At 42.7% G+C, this 27,915-nt stretch overlaps 1 protein-coding gene across 2 annotated transcripts in view; it reads left to right on the top strand.

Annotated features, from left to right (window-relative positions):
- Nucleotides 1-3,731: 3,731 nt before the first annotated feature.
- The window catches only part of MSL3 (MSL complex subunit 3), a 199,092-nt gene continuing 174,908 nt past the window's right edge, over nucleotides 3,732-27,915 (top strand). Inside the window, exons 1-4 of one of the 2 annotated variants that reach the window (XM_053707590.1) lie at nucleotides 3,732-3,928; nucleotides 5,549-5,631; nucleotides 11,487-11,582; nucleotides 14,235-14,335. In XM_053707590.1, coding sequence (XP_053563565.1) covers nucleotides 3,830-3,928; nucleotides 5,549-5,631; nucleotides 11,487-11,582; nucleotides 14,235-14,335 — 379 coding nt within the window. In that variant the 5' untranslated portion in view covers nucleotides 3,732-3,829. Of the gene's footprint in view, nucleotides 3,929-5,548; nucleotides 5,632-11,486; nucleotides 11,600-14,234; nucleotides 14,336-27,915 lie in introns of those variants that run through there. The other variant, XM_053707591.1, reaches the window with a different exon arrangement.

The following is a 27,915-nucleotide window of genomic DNA, read 5'->3' as shown; positions in this document are numbered from 1 at the left end:
AGGGATAGGCAAGGTGTCTGTACACGGAAACTGCGGTCCGTGACTAGCCCTTGCAGTGTCCGCCACAACCTTAGTATATATTTTCTTTCTGATTAAAGAATAGGAATAAAAAAAAAACATATAGTGTGAATAAAGTTAGTGGCTTGTCAAGAGACTGCTAGCGATATTGGATGATAAGTTATGGAATAAACAAAGCCTGAGTGAAATACTGGATGTGTATCTGCATCTGTATTATAACACCCAACTCTATACAAAGACACAGTAGTGACACTGGCACATGCGTATAGCCAGACAAGGGCTGGTTATAGGGTCAGTGGTATCTGCATAATAACACCCAACGTTATATAATGACACAGTAGTGACACTGGCACATGGGTATAACCAGAGGAGGGCTGGTTATAGGATAAGTGGCATCTGCATCAGTATAATAACACCCAGCTCTATATAATGACACAGTAGTGACACTGGCACATGCATATAGCCAGACAAGGGCTGGTTATAGGGTCAGTGGTATCTGCATAATAACACCCAGCGTTATATAATGACACAGTAGTGACACTGGCACATGGGTATAGCCAGAGGAGGGCTGGTTATAGGATCAGTGGTATCTGCATCAGTATAATAACACCCAGCTCTATATGACACAGTAGTGACACTGGCACATGCATATAGCTAGACAAGGGCTGGTTATAGTGTCAGTGGTATCTGCATAATAACACCCAGCGTTATGTAATGATACAGTAGTGACACTGGCACATGGGTATAGCTAGAGGAGGGCTGGTTATATTATCAGTGGTATCTGCATCAATATTATAACACCCAGTACTATACAAAGACACAGTAATGACACTAACACATGGGTAAAGCCAGAGGAGAGCTGGTTATAGGATCAGTGGTATCTGCATCAGTATAATAACACCCAGCACTATATAATGAAACAGTAGTGACACTGGCACATGGGCATAGCCAGAGGAGGGCTGGTTATAGGATCAGTGGTATCTTCATCAGTATAACAACACCACACTATAAAATAATGTTTTTAATTTCAAGTATAATAACACCCAGCTCTATATAATGACACAGTAGTGACACTGGCACATGCGTATAGCCAGACAAGGGCTGGTTATAGGGTCAGTGGTATCTGCATCTGCATAATAACACCCAGCTCTATAAAAAGACACAGTAGTGACACTGGCACATGGGTATAGCCAGAGGAGGGCTGGTTATAGGATCAGTGGTATCTGCATCAGTATAAAAACACCCAGCTCTATATAATGACACAGTAGTGACACTGGCACATGCGTATAGCCAGAAAAGGGCTGGTTATAGTGTCAGTGGTATCTGCATAATAACACCCAGCGTTATATAATGATACAGTAGTGACACTGGCACATGGGTATAGCTAGAGGAGGGCTGGCTATATGATCAGTGGTATCTGCATCAATATAGTAACACCCAGTACTATACAAAGACACAGTAGTGACACTGACACATGGGTAAAGCCAGGGGAGAGCTGGTTATAGGATCAAAGGTATCTGCATCAGTATAATAACACCCAGTGCTATATAACACAGTAGTGATACTGGCACATGTGTATAGCCAGGCAAGGGCTGGATATAGGATCAGTGGTATCTGCATCATAAGTATAATAACACCCAGCACTATATAATGACACAGTAGTGACACTGGCACATGGGTATAGCCAGAGGAGGGCTGGTTATAGGATCAGTGGTATCTGCATCAGTATAATAACACCCAGTGCTATATGACACAGTAGTGACACTGGCATATGCGTATAGCCAGACAAGGGCTAGTTATAGGATCAGTGGTATCTGCATCATCAGTATAATAACACCCAGCACTATATAATGACACAGTAGTGACACTGGCACATGGATATAGCCAGAGGAGGGCTGGTTATAGAATAAGTGGTATCTGCATCAGTATAACACCCAGCACTATATAATGACACAGTAGTGAAACTGGCACATGGGTATAGCCAGAGGAGGGCTGGTTATAGGATCAGCGGTATCTGCATCAGTATAATAACACTCAGCACTATATAATGACACAGTAGTGACACTGGCACATGGGTATAGCTAGAGGAGGGCTGGTTATATGATCAGTGGTATCTGCATCAATATAATAACACCCAGTACTATACAAAGACACAGTAGTGACACTAACACATGGGTAAAGCCAGAGGAGAGCTGGTTATAGGATCAGTGGTATCTGCATCAGTATAACACCCAGCACTATATAAAGACACAGTAGTGACACTGGCACATGGGTATAGCCAGAGGAGGGTTGGTTATAGGATCTGTGGTATCTGCATCAGTATAATAACACCCAGTGCTATATGACACAGTAGTGACACTGGCACATGCGTATAGCCAGACAAGGGCTGGTTATAGGATCAGTGGTATCTGCATCATCAGTATAACACCCAGCACTATGACACAGTAGTAACACTGGCACATGGGTATAGCCAGAGGAGGGCTGGTTATAGAATCAGTGGTATCTGGATCAGTATAACACCCAGCACTATATAATGACACAGTAGTGACACTGGCACATGGGTATAGCCAGAGAAGGGTTGGTTATAGAATCAGTGTTATCTGCAAGAGTATAATAACACTCAGCACTATATAATGACACAGTAGTGACACTGGCTCATCATGGGTATAGCCAGAGGAGGGCTGGTTATAGAATCAGTGGTATCTGGATCAGTATAACACCCAGCACTATATAATGACACAGTAGTGACACTGGCACATGGGTATAGCCAGAGAAGGGTTGGTTATAGAATCAGTGTTATCTGCAAGAGTATAATAACACTCAGCACTATATAATGACACAGTAGTGACACTGGCTCATCATGGGTATAGCCAGAGGAGGGCTGGTTATAGGATCAGTGGTATCTGCATCAGTATGACACCCAGCACTATATAATGACACAGTAGTGACACTGGCACATGGGCATAGCCAGAGGAGGACTGTTTATAGGATCAGTGGTATCTGCATCAGTATGACACCCAGCACTATATAATGACACAGTAGTGACACTGGCTCGTGGATATAGCCAGGGGAGGGCTGTTTATAGGATCAGTGGTATCTGCATCTGTATAATAACACCACACTATAAAATGTTTTTAATTTCAAATCTACCTTGGTGTCCTTCACGAAGTTCTGTACTTTGGAAAATGTCTGCCACAGCCTTTGTCTGTGCCTATCCCTGATTATGATGCCCTTGAAATTAGCTGATAGATTAAAATGCAAGTAAAAACGAATCATCAGCATCCAAGATTATTAAAAACATCTTCCAAAAAGTACACGTGTTTAAACGCATATTACGAAGGTTTTTTAATGAATATGGCAACTGAGTGACATTAAATAAAAAAAAAAATATTGAATTATCGTATATGCAAATGATGTTTCTTGTTGCTAGTGTAGGTGCGTCATAGCTTCTATACGAATACGATAGCAGGTTACAACTAACACTCATGCTCACTCTACCTAGCCTAGTGTGTAACACTAACTTACTAGATGTTACGCATTCTACCGAACTCCTATCCAAGGCAATTACCCCTTTCGCTCTCTAATCCGTGGTTGTGATTGGGTGTATTTTACATAACTTTTATCTTTCTTTACTTTGGTTGGTTAAATTTGCTTGCGCGCTGCCCATTACCTTTTTCCATTGGCTGTATTGTGTCAAGTTGTCCCACCTTCGGTTTACTGTGTTTTCCGCTTTGCTATTCCACGTTGGTTGCTGCTGTGTATTCGCTGTGGGGTTTTGATTTTACTCTTCGCCAATCGCCATGACGAACAAATGAACTCACAGGGAATGAAATTTAAATTCCACAAAGGAGAGAAAGTACTCTGCTTTGAACCAGACCCAACCAAGGCTAAAGTTCTGTATGATGCCAAGGTGCGGGGTTGTGGGGAGGGTTTTGTAAATCCTGACAGAGAGCTGGATTAGGTGGCAGGGAGATTTCCTGCATACGAAATTAGTTGTTTGTTATGTGTTATAGCAGACATATTGATTTCATTCGGAATTAGTGATGCGATATTCTGGCGCTAAAGGGTCCTTTAATTTTCCCAGGCAGTGGCCGGAGCAAGACGTATGGCGCCACATAGCCAGAGCCTATTCAGTTTGTATTGCATATGTGTATGTACTATGTTGGTGTGTGAGCACCTGATCTTCAGAAGCAGAGTTCGTGGATCAAAATATCAAGGAGCTGGCTGTAGTAAAATAGCTTGACATGGCTGATAAAATAAAATTATATTTTTCCATGTTGTTTGGTCATTTTTACGCCTAAATTGTTTTTAACAATATAAATAAAGAATGAAAAAACAGAAGCCACCGTTGAATACAAGTGATATAAATACCCTGTGTAGTAAACAAAGCAATATGCATTATTAAGACGACTATTGTGTTTTTGTTTTGTTTCTGCATGGTACCACTTTGCATCCCATATTATATAAAGCCTTCTTGTACTCTTCACTACATAATATGGCAACACATTACAATGAATGATATGGAAACAGTTATGCCATGCATATTGTGTTCACTGCATGATGTACAGCAGGACTGACCACCTATTTTCACTACTCAGAAAAAATATACATTGTGAATTTTGGCTTCAGATTGGCTGCAAGTGGGAGTGTGTTTTATGAGTCCAGTTCAAAGCATTAGAGATTTGGGGCTTCCATCTCTTACTAATACTGCACATTAAATGCCTCAAATCATTGTTCTCAAGAACATGCCTATTTAAATAGGCTGAACCTACAGACATTGCAGACATCTGATCTTATCTATTTCTCTATTGTCAAAGGCCTCTATATCTTATCTCTGTCCTTACACAATGGCAAAAATGTAGACAGAGCAACTGAAAGGGAAATTCAAGTACCTATCTCTTCCACACCCCACTGGGAACTTGATTGCTGTGTTCTGTCTCTTGTTTACATAACTTTTCTATATAGAATACTAAAGTATTCATATTTTTAGTATAGGTGGTGGCTTCAACTGGCAGAACCATTTATTAATAAAAAAGAAAATATAGGTAAGGGAGTTTAAAAAAAACAACAACAAATTTATACATTCCAGCAGGTAAAACGGATTATTGGGAACATTAAAACAAAGAAAATTGTACAGTACACCTTTTTAGCCAGCTATGTGTTGTGTGGGACAAGCACGCTATTTTTTTTTTCCTCAGGTAGTTACTGACTGGCATGAGTGAAACAAGAAATCCTGAGCACTATTTAAAAACAATACAGTGCTTTAGGATCACTCAGTGACACAGTATTTGTTTCAAAGTATAAAATGAGTCAATTTAGAGTTTATTTACACACTCACATATGCCTAAGAACTAATTTATCTGCTTCTTATGTTTTTTTTAGGTTGGCTCTTGCATGCTATATCTACAAATTTCTCAAGCTTTGACACAGTTATTTTTTTTTTTTTTTACCTTTTGTCATTTTTATATGAATTTTTTACCAATAATGTGAACTTCCTCTCCTCACCCTTCTTTTTTTTTTTTTTTTAAAGGTTGTTGACATTGTCGTTGGAAAAGATGACAAGGGCAAGAAAAATCCTGAGTATCTGATCCATTTTAATGGTTGGAACAGAAGGTGGGTCACTTGTTGCTGTAAATCTGTGTTTTGCATTAGATCTTTGAAGTATCTATTTTAATGGAATGTGTTACCCCAAGGGCTCTGTCAAGTCATCTATAACCAGGGCTGGAAATGTACAGTGTGTACAAATCCAGAATTCCAAAATCCAAACTTATTCTGAAATCCAAACTTTTTAATTAATATTTTAAAATAAATAAAATTATCAAAAAGTACTAATTTTCCCTGCCTTTAAAGGGACATTATACACCCCCAAAAATATGGGCTATTTAAATAAAGCATTCAAAGAAGATAACATTTGTAATTGACATGTATTAGCACTTTTGTTGCTAAAGCATCTAAAAATTGTGATAAATCTTGCAGTGTTTTTACTGCATATGAATATGTTCATTATACACGCTAGCTAGAGAGCAAAGGTTTTTCCCTCACTCCCTAGCTAGTGTCCTTACAGCCAGCCCCCATGCTGGAGCTGTCTGTGTAATTGCTAATACATGTCAATTACAATCCCCTCACCTTGCACTTTGCAAACAGCACTCAGCCGTTTCTCCCTGACTGTTCCACTGTGCAGGGATCTCACTCCCCTCTTTCCTCACCGTTACTACAGCATTCTGTAGACACAAGCTGAATATTTCACACACAGCTCTGTGAAATATGATCCTGAGATCGTTTAATTACAGACCTGTGTGTGAAATATTCAGAATGCCGTAGTGAGGACAGAGAGGGAGTGAGATCCCTGCACATTTGAACACCACATACTAAATATTTGTTTCTCTTCATAATTAAGAAGTGACAAGAAGCAGATGTACCTGCTTTGTGGAGAAGTAAACAAAAGCAATAGCAGAAGTTTGGGGCTATTGGCTCTTATCGCATTGTCTGACTTTCGCTAAGCACACACTGTGTAGCACCCTGAGACTCAAGTGACATCATACAAATCTGTAGAAATTTCCTCAAGAAAACCCAAAAGCACCGGGAGTGCATATCCCAGAGCAGGCAGCACTACAGCAGCACATCCACACCCTGCATGTAATCACTGGGGATCTAAAAATGTATGAATTAAATGCAAAGCAAACTGCTGGAGCTTTGAAGATGCCACAAAAATATAGCAAACATACCCAAGAAAGTCTTCATTCCCTCAAGTTTCCTTGACGCCATAAAACCTACAATTACCATCACACTATCATTACATGAGAAGCAGACCCAGAAGTTGTATTGCTATTTTATTTTAAGTTATGCTGCTCTCAATGATCATTGTAGCCCGCTTGTGACTGGGTATTAGGGGACTTTGACTAACTTGAGAAAACCCAAAAGCACCGGCAGCTCATGTCAGAGAGCAGACAGCGCTACAGCAGCACATCCACACCCTGCATGTAATCACTGGGGATCTAGCTGGTGTAATAATTGCACAAGACAATGAAACAAGCTGCCTGGGACCCACCGGTAAGTGCTCAGGCTGTCCTGCTGTACAGTAATATGTCCTTACCAGCTAGATCCCCAGTGATTACATGCAGTGTGTGGATGTGCTGCTGTAGCGCTGCCTGCTATGGGATATGCACTCCCGGTGCTTTTGGGTTTTCTTGAGATTACAGGTTTGTATGACCTCACTTGAGTTTCAGAGTGCTACACTGTGTGTGCTTAGCGAGTCAGACAGATAATGCGAGTGAAAGAGAGCTAATATCCCCAGCCCCAAACCTGCTATTGCTTTTGTTTACCTCTCCAGAAAGCAGGTACATTTGCTTGTTGTCACTTACTAAATATTTTGTACCCTTCATAATTAATATGTGTGTGTGTATGGTGTTCAACTGTGCAGGGATCTCACTCACACTCTGTCCTCACTACGGCATTCTGAATATTTCACACACAGGTCTGTTATTAAACGATCTCAGGATCATATTTCACAGAGCTGTGTGTGACATATTCAGCTTGTGTCTACAGAATGCTGTAGTAACGGTGAGGAAAGAGGGGTAGAGTAAGATCCCTGCTCAGTGGAACAGTCAGGGAGAAACGGCTGAGTGCTGTTTGCAAAGTGCAAGGTGAGGGGATTGTAATTGACATGTATTAGCAATTACACAGACAGCTCCAGCATGGGGGCTGGCTGTAAGGACACTAGCTAGGGAGTGAGGGAAAAACCCTTGCTCTCTAGCTAGTCTGTATGACAAACGTATTAATATGCAGTGAAAGCACTGCAAGGTTTATCATTTTTAGAAGCTTTAGCAAGAAAATAGCTAATACATGTCAATTACAAACTTTATCTTTGAATGCTTTATTTAAATAGCCTATATTTTTTGGTGTATAACATCCCTTTAAAGGGACAGTCTACACTAAAATTGCTTTTGTTTTAAAAAAATAAATAATAGATAACGCCTTTACAACCCATCCCCCAGCTTTGCACAACCAACATTGTTATATTAATATACTTTTTATTATTTACACCTTCAAATTTTTGCCTGTTTCTACAGACAGCCTCTTAATACATGCTTGTTTTATTTGCTTTTCACAACAGGAGACTGCTAGTTCATGTGGGTCATATACATAACATTGTGCTCACAACCTGGGAGTTATTTAAGAGTCAGCACAACACAGAACTAATTAGCTAAAATGCAACTCAATAGATAATAGATAAAAAGTCATGTGATCAGGGGGCTTTTAGAAGATGATTAGATGCAAGGTAATCACAGATGTAAACAGTATATTAATACTGTATAACTGTTGGTTATGCAAAACTGGGGAATGGGTAATAAAGGGATAATCTATTTTTTAAAACAATAAAAATTCTGGGGTAGGCTTTCCCTTTAAGTCACAATTTTCTCTTTGTGTCTTTGCTTTTTTTTTCTTTTTCTAAAATGCAAATAATAGTTCTATATTTATTTAAAACAACAAATATCACCTTGCTGATTAAAGTACTGTATTGTCTTTGAGTGTTCTATATATAATGCCAAAATAATTTATAGCTCAGTATTGTTTTTAAAGCTAATTAAAATAAAATGTATTTCAGCTTACCCTTGCAGCACACATGTAACCCCAAATCCTGAACCTCCACATTTTCTTCTCCAATATTCCCTATTCACTTTGGCTATCTGGCATGTACATTTATTGTATGGGTCAACTTATTTGTCTTTTCTTGATGTGTTATTTGTGTTTTATATATACATTATGTTATTTTGGACATTCGTATATCCCTTTTTTTTATTTATATTTTAGATCAGGGCTTGACAAAGCCAGGAAGCAGTCTGCAACTACTAACATTTTACTTCTATTTCCTAACATGTTGGATTCCTTCACATATTTTTAAATACAACCCCTCATTATTCTTTCTGGCCATTACATTTGAATATATATTTTTCAAACCAGGTTTATATATTACAGTTGTATTTAATTTTGATCATTGTGCTACCAGCAGGCTGGATATATTTTACTTGTCTTTTTTTGTTGCTTAGTGTTTCCTCAATGCACATATTAGCTTGTACCGGTCATATTTGGGATACATTAAACGGAGGCCTAATGCAATTATCCCTTTCATTCTTAAAGGGACATTCCGGTCAAAATTTAATTGCACATAGATTAATTACATCTTTGAATAGAAACATATTTGCAATATACATGTATTGGCAAAAATGCTTCTAGTAAAAGTTATGACTGTTTTAGTGTTATAATTTTTCTCTGCACATGCATGTGAAGCATAGTTAGATATTGTCACTGCACCCACATTTTAACTACTGCAGCTGCTCGGATCATCAGTGGGGCTTGTATCCTGTCAACAATTAACAAATTGAGTCATTACCAGATGGTACAAGCACCTTAGGCTCTCTGAGCAAGTGCTGGGTTTAAAATGCTGGTGCACATTGCATACTTAAATACACTTTTAAAACCGCTATAGCTTTTATTAGAATGCATGTATATTACAAAAATGCTTCTGTTCAATACCGAAATGCACCCATGTGGTTTCCAATTTTGGCTGGAATATCCCTTTAAACTCTCACCACAGTTTTGACCTATCTATTATTAAAAAAAAAACAATTACATTTGATTTGTCCATGCTTACATCTATTGTTCATGCTGAAAGATTTTCTCTGTTCATTAACCAGTCACCTATTCTGGAATTAATAGAGATGTACATGCATCTGAGCAACGCTGTGCTACTGGGATGGCTAAGAAAACAGTGAGACCCATTATACAAGATGGATTATGTATTTCTGTTCTTATTTGCACATAGTAATAAGTATTTCCTCAGTGCAAGATTTGGTCACATTCAACAGAGCAGACTTCTGGCGGGGCTCCAGTAGATTTGCTAGATTACCAATTCCAGCACATTGGGATGGAGAGTCATGCACTGGAACTTAGAGCAGTTTAGAAACATATCTTCTGGACATTGCTGTTGTCCATTGACAAGGAACAATCAATTGGGAGCTGGGCTTTCTCAATGGATTTTGTCATAAGTGAGACCAGCAGAGAAGTTTGCCATTTTCCTTCCTCTCTAGGAAGCATATGCTATAGACACCCTCAACATAAAATTAGACTTCTCTGGTGTATGTTTTTCCTCCATTTACCCTCAAACTTTGAGTTTTGCAGAAAATTCAATAAGACTAGGCAAAAGTGGGAGGAGTTTCTATTGTATTAGAAAAGACGTCTCTGCTTCTCTCTTTTAGTTAGACTGGCTGTGGATAAACTCTGGACTCTTCTTCTGCATCCAAACCTACTGACTTAAAGGAACAGTAAAGTCAAAATTAAACTTACATTGAATAGAGCATACAATTTTTTAAACCACTTTCCAATTCACTTCTATTATCAATTTTGGTTAGTTCTCTTGAATCCTTTGTTAAAAAGTAATCCTAGGTGAGCTCAAGAGCATGTATGTGTCTTTTTTTTTAGCCATCTGGCAGCAGTGTTTGCAACAATGTTTATATAAGTGTTATACATGGTTACATACACTGCTGCCACAGAATGCTACACACTATGACATCCAAGTTTGCAACTATGTATTACATTGCTGTAACATTGTTGCAAACACTGCTGCCAGGTGGCTAAAGACACAGGCAAGAGAACTAAGCAAAATTGATAATAAAAGTAAATTGGAAACTGCATGCTCTTTTTGCAATTATGAATGTTTAATTTTAACTTTACTGTCCCGTTAAAAAAATTAGACTTTAATCCTCGTATACAAGCTCTACATCTGATGTCTGAGTAGCTGAACGGAACTGATTGGAAGTTTCTGACTATGATACGGTGGTGTGTGTGCCTATTTTCAAGCTCATGCAGTATCTACGTTTTAATTATCCTACTACAGGCAGTCCCCGGGTTACGTACAAGATAGGGACTTTAGGTTTGTTCTTAAGTTGAATTTGTATGTAAGTTGGAACAGGCACTTTTTTTAGGTGAAACTCTAGCCAAACATTTTTTTTTGTTTTGGATAGCATAGGATAAAGTTTGTTTTGCTATCTGTGCCCCTGTTCAGAAAATTTCACATCACTTTCTGTCCTTGTGACAATTGGATTTTCAGTATTTTGGATTATCCTGGAAAGAAGGATTGTCGATAAAGCTCTATTTTATCTGTTTGTAAGTATGAGTTGTACTTAAGTCGGATGTCTGTAACCCGAGGACTGCCTGTATAGTGTCTAGGGTGTCCTTATAAAAATAAATAGGCGCAGCTACATGAAATTCTGTTGGGTCCTCTGTCCTTTTTCGTTACATGACGCAGTTTACTTTTACACATCTGCAGCTCTTTTCTAAGTTGGTACTCATAAAGCATGCTTTTATTTTAATAAATAGTTTGCAACAAAATAGATCTGAAGGGAATTTTTTCTCTTAATGTCTGTTAAGAGAGGCTGTAGTTTACACATTTTTCCCTCTTTCAACATTAGCTGGGATAGATGGGCAGCAGAAGATCATGTTCTTCGTGATACTGATGAAAACCGGAGATTGCAACGAAAATTGGCAAGAAAAGCTGTGGCTCGCATGTAAGCAACATCTCTAGGTAGTCCTTTTCTACTGCAGAACGTAAATTGATAATGCTTTATGCTTTGCTATTTGAGCTGCTGCCTAAGAACTGCCTGCTTTGTAGCTAATCTTATTTTATAATTCAGAATTTATCTAGCTTTATTATGCTTTTTGTAACACTGTAGTACTTTTCTTTAGCTATTTTCTGGATGAATGTTACATTTAGTATTGTGAAATTTGACATTTGGTATAAAATATATATAAGTTTTTTGTTCATGTATATGAGTTGAAACAAAAGCAGAAGTGATTTCACGGTTATATTGCCCAATACAAACCCCATTGATCAAGCGGGAAAATCATTTCTGAATGAGACAATTTTTGATTTTAAACACTTTATTGTCCAGAATACACACAGCAACCCCTTACTTCTTGGCATGTTTTCTTTAGTGTCAGGACCACATGTCTAGATACCTGGTATTTGTTTAGCCTTGTCCTATAGTGTATCAAAATTAACATTTTATTTCTGTGTAAAGGTTTGAAAATTAACATTCAAAATCTGTTATGTCAAATGTGTTTTTGACTTAAAGGGACAGTAAAGTCCAAATTAAACTTTCATGATTCAGATAGGGCATGTAATGTTAAACAGCTTTCTAATTTACTTTTATCATCATATTTGCTTTGTTCTCTTGGTATTCTTGGTTGAAAGCTAAACCTAGGTATGCTAATTTATAATTTCTATAAGAGACCTCAAATGCCGTCTTATATGAAAGCATTTTACAGTTGTTCACAGCTAGAGGGTATTAGTTCACGTGTGTTTTGTAGATCACATTGCGCTCATACCCGTGGAGTTATTTTAGAGTCGGCACTAATTGCCTGAAGTCAAGTCTGTCAAAATAACTGAGATAAGGGGGCAGTCTGCAGAGGCTTAGATATAAGGTAATCACAGAGGTAAAATGTATATTTCATTAACAGTGTTGGTTATGCAGAACTGGGGAATGGGTAATAAAGGGATTATCTATCTTTTTAAACAATAACATTTTTGGTGTTTACTGTCCCTTTAAATTTGAAGAGAGGTTTTCATTCAATACATTTGAAATGTAGCATTTGATTAAAAAGGTAGTTATTCCATTCAAATATTAAAAATACATATACACAGTGTCATTATTGACAAAAATCTTAATCTAAGCAATAGAAAAGATGTTGAAAAACCTCCCAGTAATACCTTAAAGGGACACTGAACCCATTTTTTTTATTTTGTGATTCAGATAGAGCATGCAATTTTAAGCAACTTTCTAATTTACTCCTATTATCAAATTCTCTTCATTCTCTTGGTATCTTTATTTGAAATGCAAGAATGTAAGTTTAGATGCTGGCCCATTTTTGGTGAACACACTGTGTTCTTGCTGATTGGTGGATAAATTCACCCACTAATAAACAAGTGCTTTCCATGGTTCTGAACTAAAAAAATAGCTTAGATGCCTTCTTTTTCAAATAAAGAAAGCAAGAGAACGAAGAAAATTTGACAATAAGAGTAAATTAGAAAGTTGCTTAAATTTGCATGCTCTATCTGAATCACGAAAAAATTTTTGGGTTCAGTGTCCCTTTAAGAATAATGCAGTGAGTTTGAGAAAAAAAACAAACAGTTTGTTTTTCTAGCTTTAGAAAATATTGCGAAATTTCAGGGTGCTTGAATTTCTATTAGTACATCAACAGGGTTGTCACCGAGCCGGTATATAACCAATATGGCCAGTATTTTTAAGGTTCAAGTCAAAGTTGAAAATAAAGATTAAATATAGAAAAAAAGATGCTATCATTGTCAAGCTTCTTCTGTGTGTGTTGGAATCTAATTATAAACCAATTATTTAAAGTCTTAGCAGCTTTAGTTACTGATTTATGCTGTATAATTATTTATACAAATTAATGCTAATGTGCATGACCGGTATTTTTTACCCCCCAATAAAGGTGGCAACCCTAGTATTGCAAGCTTGAATGCAACACACTGAATGAACCTCAGACAGTAAAGTTAAAAAATAAACTTTCATGACTCGGATAAAGCATTCAATTTGAATACATTTTCTTCTTTGCTTCGGTTATGTAATTTGCTTTGTTTTCTTGGTATCCTTTGGTGAAAACCATAGGCTCAGGAGCAGCAATGCACTACTGGGAGTTAGCTGGTGATTGGTGCCTGCACATATAGGCCTCTTGTCATTTTCTCACCTGTGTTGAGCTAGCTCCCAGTAGTGCATCATTATTATAGAGATCAAGAGAATGAAGAAAATATGATGGAAGAAAATAGAAAAGTTGTTTTAAAATCGTGCACCATCTGAATCAACAATTGGGTTTTATATCCCTTTAGCACCTTTTTATTATGTTTATTTTGCTGTGTGTGTGGTACAGAACAAAATGTTATAAATACAAATAGCTAACAAGTGTAAGGCCAGCACCCTTTTGTTTTGTGTATGTTGTTTAAACATTTGCCTGTAATGATTCCGATTATCTCCACATTTGCAGAATGTCTTTCTAATATATAAAAAATGCATTATTTTGGAAAGCAAACTCTGACACCCTTGCTTCATAATTTTATTTTTTTGCTATGCTTACGCACATGCTTTGCACTAAAACGCATTGTGTCTTTGGAATGCTAATAGGCTCACTGGAGTTTCTGTTCTTAGGAGGAGAAAGGGGAGGAAGAAGAGACGGTGTAGGTTGCCTGGTGTAGACTCTGTTTTAAAAAGCCTTCCTGCTAATGAAAAAGAGGAGAATGATGAAAACTGTGAGTGTATTATTTACATTGAGCAGATTTTCAGCTAGGATGACAGTGAAGTGACACAAGGCAAATCTAAATACACATTGTTTTGATCAAGGTAACATGTTGCACTTTAATATCTATTGTTGTTGTTTGCAAAACTAAGACCAACTCTTCAGTGAAATAGGGAAATTCTGTAAGTATCAAGAGTGCTTCATTTTGTCCCACTAAAATTTGATAGCACAGTAAACCAAGTCTGTTTATTAAAGAGCATTTAAATCATTTATATGTAGATCAGAAATCAATCACTGTATTGCAAAATATCTATTAATTATTTAGAAGCATTTAAACTGACATTTTGTTTACACAATTTTCATATGCAGTCTATATTGTCTTTTTTGCTATTTCCACTTAGGGACATTTATAAATGAGCTAAAGCATAGATCAAGCAATCACTGTTAGAGGGTCAGGGTTATTCCACAAAATGCACTATAGCCTCTCTGGGGCAGTGAAAAACTAACTTTCAAATTTAAATTACAGGAAAGGCAGGCACAAAAATCCGAAAGTTCATAGTATTTTTTTTTACTATACATAACACCCTTTATGGGGAAGTACAATTTAAGTTTAACCCCTTTGCAACCAGCAATTTCAGAGGAAACCTTGCCCAAAGTATTGGATAATTTTTAGCATTTTGCTATTACTCAGTTTAAACAGAAATAGAGCCATTTACCTATTGAAACTATATATATTTTAGTAGACAACCCAAGGTATTGATGTAGGCAAATGTTGATATATTTGATGACAATCCATAAAAAAAAAAAAAAAGTTATAAAAGCATCTCTGGGGTCCCTTTTGTTCAGAAATAGCAGACATGCTAATTGAAATTGCCCATCACACTTCTAAGATTCCCGTCAGTGAAGGGGTTAATCAGTTAGCTTGTAAGATTAATATTTGCTGTAGTTTAGAAATTGCACTCCTACCGGACACCTCCTACCCCTGATCCCTCCCAAACAGCTTTTTCCTCCCCCCACACACAATTGTCAGCACTATCTTGGGTACTGGCAAACAGTCTGCCAGTATGCAGTTTAGGGCTTTTATTTATTTTTAAATCCCCCCCCAACAGCTCCCTAACACTCCCACTGCTTCACACCATGTTTGTTACTGGCCTTGCCTAATACTGCCCCTCCCCCTCCCCCTCCTGTTGGACCACCCATCTACCTACCTCCTTCCCTCACACGGCTCCCACTGGCACCAACGGAGGATCATTACAGAGAGTGACGGACAGTCTGTAATTATCAGCAATCTGGCTTCACATGTAATGGAGCACGATCCGTGCTCCCTTACCATATTAGGGCAGGTGCCTTCAGCTCCCAGCAGTGACCGGAGCTTGTGCCTCTGTGTTGGACATAGGTACTACGTCCACATAGTATTCTGGGTACTGTGTGACGTAGTACCTACATCCAAGTGGTGCAAGGATCAAAAATATTCTGCACAAAAAAAATACTTATGAATACATATGCGTACCTTATAAGGAAAAGACTGTATTAGAAAGGATCAACTCCTGAAACTGTGCAGTTATACAATATCTATGCCTTCAAAAGTACATGTTAGTTTGTTTATGAGGGGATGCTATTTTGACATTTTAAAGGGACAGTCTAGTCCAAAATAAACTTTCATGATTCAGAAAGAGAATGTAGTTTTAAACAATTTTAAAATGTACTTTTATCACCAATTTTTCTTTGTTCTCTTGATATTCTTAGTTAAAAGCTAAATCTAGGAGGTTCATATGCTAATTTCTAAGCCCTTGAAGGCCGCCTCTTCTCCTAGGGCATTTTGACAGTTTTTCACCACTAGAGGGTGTTAGTTCATGTGTGTCATATAGATAACACTGTGCTCACGCACGTGGAGTTCATGTGAGCCAGCTCAGATTGGCTAAAATAGATGTCTGTCAAAAGAACTGAAATAAGGGGCAGTTTGCAGAGAATTAGATACAAGGTAATCACAGAGGTAAAAAGTGTATTTATATATCTCTGTTGGTTGTGCAAAACTAGGGAATGGGTAATAAAGGGATTATCTTTCTTTTTAAACAATAAAAATTCTGGTGTAGACTGTCCCTTTAACTATAAGATGTACACTAATTTCTTGTTCATGAGCATTAGCTTCCTGGATTTATGAATTTTGTCCTTTAAAAAAAATGCAGTGTTGTGACTAACTGAAAGTGTGGCATAGAGTATGGATGGATCTATGTGTAGTTTAAACGTCTACAAGGTTAGTGTTTGTTTAAATGTAACGAACCTCAGTTTTAGTTTTACATTTTCTATGTTCATCAGTATTATATTGACAACTACTCCTAAAACCCGTGTACACGGGCCATTTTTTGCAGTAGCGTTCCCACCCCTTGCTCCCCCCCCTCTCTTTTGCTCTCCCCCCCTCTCTTTTGCTCTCCCCCCCTCTCTTTTGCTCTCCCCCCCCCTCTCTTTTGCTCTCCCCCCCCCCCTCTTTTGCTCTCCCCCCCTCTCTTTTGCTCTCCCCCCCCTCTCTTTTGCTCTCCCCCCCCTCTCTTTTGCTCTCTCCCCCCCCTCTCTTTTGCTCTCTCTCCCCTCTCTTTTGCTCTCTCTCCCCTCTCTTTTGCTCTCTCTCCCCTCTCTTTTGCTCTCTCTCTCCCCTCTCTTTTGCTCTCTCTCTCCCCTCTCTTTTGCTCTCTCTCTCCCCTCTCTTTTGCTCTCTCTCTCCCCTCTCTTTTGCTCTCTCTCTCCCCTCTCTTTTGCTCTCTCTCTCCCCTCTCTTTTGCGCTCTCTCTCCCCTCTCTTTTGCGCTCTCTCTCCCCTCTCTTTTGCGCTCTCTCTCCCCTCTCTTTTGCGCTCTCTCTCCCCTCTCTTTTGCGCTCTCTCTCCCCTCTCTTTTGCGCTCTCTCTCCCCTCTCTTTTGCGCTCTCTCCCCTCTCTTTTGCGCTCTCTCTCCCCTCTCTTTTGCGCTCTCTCTCCCCTCTCTTTTGCGCTCTCTCTCCCCTCTCTTTTGCGCTCTCTCTCCCCTCTCTTTTGCGCTCTCTCTCCCCTCTCTTTTGCGCTCTCTCTCCCCTCTCTTTTGCGCTCTCTCTCCCCTCTCTTTTGCGCTCTCTCTCCCCTCTCTTTTGCGCTCTCTCTCCCCTCTCTTTTGCGCTCTCTCTCCCCTCTCTTTTGCGCTCTCTCTCCCCTCTCTTTTGCGCTCTCTCTCCCCTCTCTTTTGCGCTCTCTCTCCCCTCTCTCTTGCTCGCTCTCTCTCCCCTCTCTCTTGCTCGCTCTCTCTCCCCTCTCTCTTGCTCGCTCTCTCTCCCCTCTCTCTTGCTCGCTCTCTCTCCCCTCTCTCTTGCTCGCTCTCTCTCCCCTCTCTCTTGCTCGCTCTCTCTCCCCTCTCTCTTGCTCGCTCTCTCTCCCCTCTCTCTTGCTCGCTCTCTCTCCCCTCTCTCTTGCTCGCTCTCTCTCCCCTCTCTCTTGCTCGCTCTCTCTCCCCTCTCTCTTGCTCGCTCTCGCTCCCCTCTCTTTTGCTCGCTCTCGCTCCCCTCTCTTTTGCTTGCTCTCGCTCCCCTCTCTTTTGCTCGCTCTCGCTCCCCTCTCTCTTGCTCGCTCTCTCTCCCCTCTCTCTTGCTCGCTCTCTCTCCCCTCTCTCTTGCTCGCTCGCTCCCCTCTCTTTTGCTCGCTCGCTCCCCTCTCTTTTGCTCGCTCGCTCCCCTCTCTTTTGCTCGCTCGCTCCCCTCTCTTTTGCTCGCTCGCTCCCCTCTCTTTTGCTCGCTCGCTCCCCTCTCTTTTGCTCGCTCGCTCCCCTCTCTTTTGCTCGCTCGCTCCCCTCTCTTTTGCTCGCTCTCTCTCCCCTCTCTCTTGCTCGCTCTCTCTCCCCTCTCTCTTGCTCGCTCTCTCTCCCCTCTCTCTTGCTCGCTCTCTCTCCCCTCTCTTTTGCTCGCTCTCGCTCCCCTCTCTTTTGCTCGCTCTCGCTCCCCTCTCTTTTGCTCGCTCTCGCTCCCCTCTCTTTTGCTCGCTCTCGCTCCCCTCTCTTTTGCTCGCTCTCGCTCCCCTCTCTTTTGCTCGCTCTCGCTCCCCTCTCTTTTGCTCGCTCTCGCTCCCCTCTCTTTTGCTCGCTCGCTCCCCTCTCTTTTGCTCGCTCGCTCCCCTCTCTTTTGCTCGCTCGCTCCCCTCTCTTTTGCTCGCTCGCTCCCCTCTCTTTTGCTCGCTCGCTCCCCTCTCTTTTGCTCGCTCGCTCCCCTCTCTTTTGCTCGCTCGCTCCCCTCTCTTTTGCTCGCTCGCTCCCCTCTCTTTTGCCCGCTCGCTCCCCTCTCTTTTGCTCGCTCGCTCGCTCCCCTCTCTCTTGCTCGCTCTCTCCCCTCTCTCTTGCTCGCTCTCTCTCCCCTCTCTCTTGCTCGCTCTCTCTCCCCTCTCTCTTGCTCGCTCTCTCTCCCCTCTCTCTTGCTCGCTCTCTCTCTCCCCTCTCTCTTGCTCGCTCTCTCTCCCCTCTCTCTTGCTCGCTCTCTCTCCCCTCTCTCTTGCTCGCTCTCTCTCCCCTCTCTTTTGCTCGCTCTCTCTCCCCTCTCTTTTGCTCGCTCTCGCTCCCCTCTCTTTTGCTCGCTCTCGCTCCCCTCTCTTTTGCTCGCTCTCGCTCCCCTCTCTTTTGCTCGCTCTCGCTCCCCTCTCTTTTGCTCGCTCTCGCTCCCCTCTCTTTTGCTCGCTCTCGCTCCCCTCTCTTTTGCTCGCTCTCGCTCCCCTCTCTTTTGCTCGCTCCCCTCTCTTTTGCTCGCTCTCGCTCCCCTCTCTTTTGCTCGCTCCCCTCTCTTTTGCTCGCTCTCGCTCCCCTCTCTTTTGCTCGCTCTCGCTCCCCTCTCTTTTGCTCGCTCTCGCTCCCCTCTCTTTTGCTCGCTCTCGCTCCCCTCTCTTTTGCTCGCTCTCGCTCCCCTCTCTTTTGCTCGCTCTCGCTCCCCTCTCTTTTGCTCGCTCTCGCTCCCCTCTCTTTTGCTCGCTCTCGCTCCCCTCTCTTTTGCTCGCTCTCGCTCCCCTCTCTTTTGCTCGCTCTCGCTCCCCTCTCTTTTGCTCGCTCTCGCTCCCCTCTCTTTTGCTCGCTCTCGCTCCCCTCTCTTTTGCTCGCTCTCGCTCCCCTCTCTTTTGCTCGCACTCGCTCCCCTCTCTTTTGCTCGCTCTCGCTCCCCTCTCTTTTGCTCGCTCTCGCTCCCCTCTCTTTTGCTCGCTCTCGCTCCCCTCTCTTTTGCTCGCTCTCGCTCCCCTCTCTTTTGCTCGCTCTCGCTCCCCTCTCTTTTGCTCGCTCTCGCTCCCCTCTCTTTTGCTCGCTCTCGCTCCCCTCTCTTTTGCTCGCTCTCGCTCCCCTCTCTTTTGCTCGCTCTCGCTCCCCTCTCTTTTGCTCGCTCTCGCTCCCCTCTCTTTTGCTCGCTCTCGCTCCCCTCTCTTTTGCTCGCTCTCGCTCCCCTCTCTTTTGCTCGCTCTCGCTCCCCTCTCTTTTGCTCGCTCTCGCTCCCCTCTCTTTTGCTCGCTCTCGCTCCCCTCTCTTTTGCTCGCTCTCGCTCCCCTCTCTTTTGCTCGCTCTCGCTCCCCTCTCTTTTGCTCGCTCTCGCTCCCCTCTCTTTTGCTCGCTCTCGCTCCCCTCTCTTTTGCTCGCTCTCGCTCCCCTCTCTTTTGCTCGCTCTCGCTCCCCTCTCTTTTGCTCGCTCTCGCTCCCCTCTCTTTTGCTCGCTCTCGCTCCCCTCTCTTTTGCTCGCTCTCGCTCCCCTCTCTTTTGCTCGCTCTCGCTCCCCTCTCTTTTGCTCGCCTCGCTCCCCTCTCTTTTGCTCGCTCTCGCTCCCCCTCTCTTTTGCTCGCTCTCGCTCCCCTCTCTTTTGCTCGCTCTCGCTCCCCTCTCTTTTGCTCGCTCTCGCTCCCCTCTCTTTTGCTCGCTCTCGCTCCCCTCTCTTTTGCTCGCTCTCGCTCCCCTCTCTTTTGCTCGCTCTCGCTCCCCTCTCTTTTGCTCGCTCTCGCTCCCCTCTCTTTTGCTCGCTCTCGCTCCCCTCTCTTTTGCTCGCTCTCGCTCCCCTCTCTTTTGCTCGCTCTCGCTCCCCTCTCTTTTGCTCGCTCTCGCTCCCCTCTCTTTTGCTCGCTCTCGCTCCCCTCTCTTTTGCTCGCTCTCGCTCCCCTCTCTTTTGCTCGCTCTCGCTCCCCCTCTCTTTCGCTCGCTCTCGCTCCCCTCTCTTTTGCTCGCTCTCGCTCCCCTCTCTTTTGCTCTCTCTCGCTCCCCTCTCTTTTGCTCGCTCTCGCTCCCCTCTCTTTTGCTCGCTCTCGCTCCCCTCTCTTTTGCTCGCTCTCGCTCCCCTCTCTTTTGCTCGCTCGCTCCCCTCTCTTTTGCTCGCTCGCTCCCCTCTCTTTTGCTCGCTCGCTCCCCTCTCTTTTGCTCGCTCGCTCCCCTCTCTTTTGCTCGCTCTCTCTCCCCTCTCTCTTGCTCGCTCTCTCTCCCCTCTCTCTTGCTCGCTCTCTCTCCCCTCTCTCTTGCTCGCTCTCTCTCCCCTCTCTCTTGCTCGCTCTCTCTCCCCTCTCTCTTGCTCGCTCTCTCTCCCCTCTCTCTTGCTCGCTCTCTCTCCCCTCTCTCTTGCTCGCTCTCTCTCCCCTCTCTCTTGCTCGCTCTCTCTCCCCTCTCTCTTGCTCGCTCTCTCTCCCCTCTTCTCGTTTGCGGATCATGCCTGCTGCACATCGATAAATGCAGACAGCATACGCTCTCAGCATTTGTCATTGCACCAGCAGTTCTTGTGAACTGCTGGTGCAATGCCGCCCCCTGCAGATTTGCGGCCGCTAGCAGGGGGTGTCAATCAACCTGATCGTATTCGATCGGGTTGATTTCTGGCGATGTCTGTCCACCGCCTCAGAGCAGGCGGACAGGTTATGGAGCAGCGTTCTTTAGACCGCTGCATCATAACTTCTGTTTACAGCGAGCTTACGGGGCATCAAGCTCCGTACGGAGCTTGATAAATATGTCCCTATAGCTTGGTTAATTTGTGCTACAGATTAAAAGAAAGATGTTTTAAACCAATTAATTCATACTTTGCTTGGAGAAATGCCACAGTTTATTTACATATATAAGCTACAGATGAAACTCGAAAAATTAGAATATCGTTCAAAAGTTCATTTATTTCACTAATGCAACTTAAAAGGTGAAACTAATATATGAGAGACTCATTACATGCAAAGCAAGTTCAAGCCCTGATTTGTCATAATTGTGATGATTATGGCTTACAGCTCATGAAAACCCCAAATACACAATCTCCAAAAATGTTAATATTGTGAAAAGGTGCAATATTCTAGGATCAAAGTGTCCCACTCTAATCGGCTAATTAAGCCATAACACCTGCAAAGGGTTCCTGAGCCTTTAAATGGTCTCTCAGTCTGGTTCAGTAGGAATCACAATCATGGGAAAGACTGCTGACCTGACAGTTGTGCAGAAAACCATCATTGACACCCTCCATAAGGAGGGAAAGCCTCAAAAGGTAATTGCAAAAGAAGTTGGATGTTCCCAAAGTGCTGTATCAACATTAATAGAAAGTTATGTGGAAATGAAAAGTGTGGAAGAAAAAGGTGCATAAGCAGCAGGGATGACCGCAGCCTGGAGAGGATTGTCAGGAAAAGGCCATTCAAAAGTGTTGGGGACTTTCACAAGGAGTGGACTGAGGCTGGAGTCAGTGCATCAAGAGCCACCACACACAGACGGATCCTGGACATGGGCTTCAAATGTCGTATTCCTCTTGTCAAGCCACTCCTGAACAACAAACAATGTCAGAAGCGTCTTACCTGGGCTAAAGAAAAACAGACCTGGTCTGTTGCTCAGTGGTCCAAAGCCCTCTTTTCTAATGAGAGCAAATTTTGAATCTCATTTGGAAACCAAGGACCCAGAGTATGGAGGAAGAAGGGAGAGGCACACACTGCAAGATGCTTGAAGTCCAGTGTGAAGTTTTTACAGTTTGTGTTGATTTGGGGAGCCATGTCATCTGCTGGTGTTGGTCCACTGTGCTTCATTAAGTCCAGGGTTAACGCAGCCATCTAGCCAGTCATAGTCTTCTGCAATATGTCTATAGTGGCATTAATTAGTTTCCAAGAATAATAATATATAGCTAGGGTTACAAAGTCACACACATACCACTGTGTGCTGTGCATCATGCCTGGACTTGACTCATTATGGCTAATGCTATGGCTGGCTAGGCTTGGCTGCATAGTGCATACGTTAAGGATACTGCATGATCCATCCATGATCTCCCAAAACCAAACTGGTTTCAAATTTCGACTGAGCAAAAAAAATTACATCACACACTGGTGAATGTGATGGTTTTGCTCCCCATATAGTCAGTCATACACTGCCACAGCATCAAATGTAGTATCTAACGAATACCAAAACATAATACACTATTATGGTGGTACAGTAACAGTACTACTACTGTTCACAAACAATCAGACTACTAACTTGAACTTCTCTGCGACTGCCTCTGCGTTGTTTCTGCCAAGTTACCGCCGGCCGTGTGTGTGTCCCGTGACCGCCGTCTTCCAACCTTCCCACACGTGACACCACGTGGCCTGCAGCTTACTTAACTCAACTACTAGACTCGGCTCGCTGACACAGCCGCTCCCAGGCTCCCTCCCCGATCATGTCACAGGGTATGTGAGTAGACAGTCAACTCAGTGTGTGACTTAAGTTGGCCCGGTCCACCCGGCCCGCATCATTCCTCCCTGGCCTCATCCAGTGAGTGTGATAGACTGAGCTGAGCCAGTCTTAGCCTATTAAGAGTAACTAATAACTATTGGTGTATTACCGGCTGCAATTGCTATATATAATATTGGCGTCGCATCATATATATATTTACTGCTAAATTAATTGCTGCTCTCTACTGCAGCAGCTGAGCCAGCCTGAGGCTAAGCCAGCACAGCTGAGCTGCCGGCCGGCGGCCCACCGGGATTTTTCCCAGTAACCCGGCTGCCCAATCCGGCCCTGACTCACAACAATGTGTGCCCTCACGCATGTGCTCGTTGTTGTTATTATTATTATTATTATTCTGTTTACAATTACTTTAATATTAAATTGTAATTATATATTATGACTCAACTGTCAGATGGAAAAAAGAGTATTTTTTTTTTTAGTGATATCTATGCCTAGAGAACTACTGATATTAGGAGCAAGAAATTTAGCATGTGAACTATAATTTGAGAACATCTTCGGTTTTCTTTTGCAAGATGTACCGAGTCCACGGATTAATCCTAACTTGTGGGATATTGTCCTTCCTGACAGGAAGTAGCAAAGAGAGCACCACAGCAGAGCTGTTTATATAGCTCCCCCCTTAACTCCACCCCCCAGTCATTCTCTTTGCTTGCTCTAAGCAGGAAGGGTAAAGAGAAGAGGTGTTAAACTGTTAGTTTTTATTTTATCTTCAGTCAAGAGTTTGTTATTTTTAAATGGTACCGGTGTTGTACTATTTGCTCTCAGACAGGACATAGATCAAGATTTCTGCCTGGAGGATGATGTTCTTACCATTTGTAACTAAGGTCCACTGCTGTTCCCACATAAGCTGAGGAGTACAGGAAAACTTCAGTGTGAGGAACGGTTCTTGCTATACAGTAATGAGGTATGTTCAGTCATTTTTCTGCAGAGACTGTGTTAACTCAGAAAGGCTGACAGTATCCCCTTTAGAAGAAGGGTAAGCAGTAATCCTAGGGTTAAGAGGTTTTACTAGCTTGCATAAAGGGCTTATTTTGTTTATTTATTTTGGGCACTCAGTTTGTATGAGAGATTGGAAGACAAACGTTTGGGTGTTCTGGGCGTAACGTTCTTTATTGGGGACATTTGCATGAGGGTTCATTGGCTTATATTGGGGTTATTATAACCCACATGGCTTTCAGACAAGGTTTTTTTGGATTTGGGTAGGCCCCAGCCACATCAAGTGTGGTGAGCCGGGCCTATTTTCGCGCCTCTGTTGAGCATTTAGTTGTACTGGCAAGCAGCAAGCAACTTCTCCTGGGGTCCTGATATTCATCCCGAGGGCCTAATCGAAGCTTTAACATCATTTTATCGTTCCCTAAGGGCAGGTAGGGCCACAGCAGAGCTGTGGCAAGGTTCTAATAGGGTTTTAAACCGGTTTTAGACATTTTGTGATCCGGTTTTGTTAATTGGGGGTGTATTGCTTTTTTACTTGGGGTACAATCCTCCTAAAGCTTACTAGGTACACTGTTAAAAATTTCAGAAAAAATTTAAGCTATTTTAACCTGTTTTGCAGTTTGTGTATGCTTTTTTTTCTCTTAAAAGCACAGTACCGTTTTTTTAAAATTGTGGTTTTTTTTCATTAAATAAAGTGTTTTCCAAGCTTGCTTGTCTCATTACTAGCCTGTTCAACATGTCTGACATTGAGGAAACTCATTGCTCAATTTGTTTAGAAGCCATTGTGGAACCCCCTCTTAGAATGTGTCCCACTTGTACTGATATGTCTATAACTTGCAGACAGCATATTTTGAGTTTGGCAATGGATGATTTTCAGACAGAAGGAAATCAGGTTTTGCCATCTAGTTCTCCCCAAGTGTCACAACCAGTAACCCCCGCACAAGCGACGCCAAGTACTTCTAGTTCGTCTAATTCTTTCACCTTGCAAGATATGGACTCAGTTATGAATACTACCCTTACAGAGGTTTTATCTAAACTGCCAGGGTTGCAAGGGAAGCGCAGTAGCTCTGGGTTAAGAACACATGCTGAGCCTTCTGACGCTTTAGTTGCCGTATCCGATACTCCCTCACAATGTTCTGAGGTAGGGATGAGAGATTTGCTATCTGAGGGAGAGATTTCTGATTCAGGAAGGTTACTCCCTCAGACAGATTCAGATATGACGGCATTTAAATTTAAGCTAGAACACCTTTGTTTATTGCTCAGCGAGGTTTTAGCGACTCTGGATGATTGTGACCCTATTGTAGTTCCAGAGAAATTGTGTAAAATGGACAAATATTTAGAGGTTCCTGTCTACACTGATGTTTTTCCGGTCCCTAAGAGGATTTCGGGCATTGTTACTAAGGAGTGGGATAGACCAGGTATTCCGTTCGCTCCCCTCCTGTTTTTAAGAAAATGTTTCCCATATCTGAGGGACTCGTGGCAGACGATCCCTAAGGTGGAGGGAGCTATTTCTACTCTGGCTAAGCGCACAACTATACATATTGAAGACAGTTGTGCTTTCGTTGATCCTATGGATAAAAAATTAGAGGGTCTCCTAAAGAAAATTTTTGTTCATCAAGGTTTTCTTCTTCAACCTATTGCATGCATTGTTCCTGTAACAACTGCAGCTGCCTTTTGGTTTGAGGCTCTAGAAGAGGCTCTTCAGGTGGAGACCCCACTAGATGATATTCTGGACAGAATTAAGGCTCTTAAGATAGCTAATTCTTTTATTACAGACGCCACTTTTCATCTCGCTAAGTTAGCGGCAAAGAATTCAGGTTTTGCCATTTTAGCGCGTAGAGCGTTATGGCTTAAGTCCTGGTCGGCTGATGTGTCATCTAAATCCAAGCTTTTGTCCATCCCTTTCAAGGGTCAGACCCTATTCGGGCCTGCACTGAAAGAGATCATTTCAGACATCACTGGAGGGAAGGGTCATGCCCTTCCCCAAGATAAGTCAAATAAGACAAGGACCAAACAAAATAATTTTCGTTCCTTTCGAAACTTCAAGGGTGGTCCCTCTTCCTCTTCCCCTGTGGCAAAGCAAGAGGGGAATTTTGCTCAATCCAAGCCAACCTGGAGACCTAACCAGGCTTGGAACAAGAGTAAACAGGCCAAAAAGCCTGCTGCTGCCACTAAGACAGCATGAAGGGGTAGCCCCCAATCCGGGGCCGGATCTAGTAGGGGGCAGACTCTCTCTCTTTGCTCAGGCCTGGACAAGAGACGTTCAGGACTCCTGGGCCATAGAAATTGTAACCCAGGGGTACCTTTTAGATTTCAAAGATTCTCCTCCAAGGGGGAGATTCCATCTTTCTCAATTGTCTGTAAACCAGACAAAAAGAGAGGCGTTCTTACGCTGTGTAGACCTTTTTACCATGGGAGTGATCTGCCCAGTTCCGAAAGCAGAACAGAGACAGGGTTTCTACTCAAATCTGTTTATGGTTCCCAAAAAAGAGGGAACCTTCAGACCAATTCTAGATCTCAAGATCCTAAACCAATTCCTAAGAGTTCCATCCTTCAAGATGGAGACCATTCGGACTATTTTACCAATGATCCAGAAGGGTCAATATATGACCATCGTGGATTTAAAGGATGCGTATCTACACATTCCTATCCACAAAGATCATCACCAGTTCCTCAGGTTTGCCTTTCTGGACAGTCATTACCAGTTTGTGGCTCTTCCCTTCGGGTTGGCCACGGCGCCAAGAATCTTCACAAAAGTGCTAGGGTCCCTGCTGGCGGTCCTAAGGCCGCGGGGCATTGCAGTGGCGCCTTATCTAGACGACATCCTAATTCAAGCGTCGACTTTCCAACTAGCAAAGTCTCACACGGACTTTGTGTTGGCCTTTCTAAGATCTCATGGGTTGAAGGTGAACGTGAAAGAGTTCTCTTATTCCTCTCACAAGGGTTCCATTCCTGGGAACCCTGATAGATTCGGTGGACATGAAAATTTTTCTGACGGAGGTCAGGAAATCAAAGAATTTAACCACCTGCCAAGCTCTTCATTCCATTCCTCGGCCGTCAGTGGCTCAGTGTATGGAGGTAATCGGACTTATGGTAGCGGCAATGGACATAGTTCCGTTCGCTCGCTTGCATCTCAGACCACTGCAACTATACATGCTCAAACAGTGGAATGGGGATTATGCAGATTTATCTCATCAGATAAATCTGGATCAAGAGACCAGAGACTCTCTTCTTTGGTGGTTGTCACAGGATCACCTGTCCATGTGTTTCCGCAGGCCAGTGTGGGTTATAGTGACGACGGATGCCAGCCTACTGGGCTGGGGTGCAGTCTGGAATTCCCTGAAAGCACAGGGTTTGTGGACTCAGGAGGAGGCCCTCCTACCGATTAAGTATTCTGGAATTAAGAGTGATTTTCAATGCTCTTCAGGCATGGCCCCAGCTGGCTTTGGCCGGATTCATCAGGTTTCAGTCGGACAACATCACGACTGTAGCTTATGTCAATCATCAGGGGGGAACAACAAGTTCCTTGGCGATGATAGAAGTTTCCAGGATAATCCGATGGGCAGAGACTCATTCTTGCCATCTATCAGCGATCTATATCCCAGGGGTAGAGAACTGGGAGGCAGATTTTCTAAGTCGTCAGACTTTTCATCCGGGCGAGTGGGAGCTCCATCCGGAGGTGTTGGCTCAACTTGTTCAGCTATGGGGCACACCAGAATTGGATCTGATGGCGTCACATCAGAACGCCAAACTTCCTTGTTACGGATCCAGGTCCAGGGATCCTCAGGCAGTACTGATAGATGCTCTAGCAGTACCCTGGTCGTTCAACCTGGCTTATGTGTTTCCACCGTTTCCTCTCCTTCCCCGTTTGATTGCAAGAATCAAACAGGAGAGAGCTTCGGTGATTTTGATAGCACCTGCGTGGCCACGCAGGACTTGGTATGCGGACCTGGTGGACATGTCATCTCTAC

Source organism: Bombina bombina, chromosome 3 (assembly GCF_027579735.1).
Source record: "Bombina bombina isolate aBomBom1 chromosome 3, aBomBom1.pri, whole genome shotgun sequence".
NCBI classification, from domain to species: Eukaryota; Metazoa; Chordata; class Amphibia; order Anura; family Bombinatoridae; genus Bombina; species Bombina bombina.
Note: the sequence above shows the minus strand (reverse complement) of the source record. Positions and strands in the feature narration are given on the sequence as shown.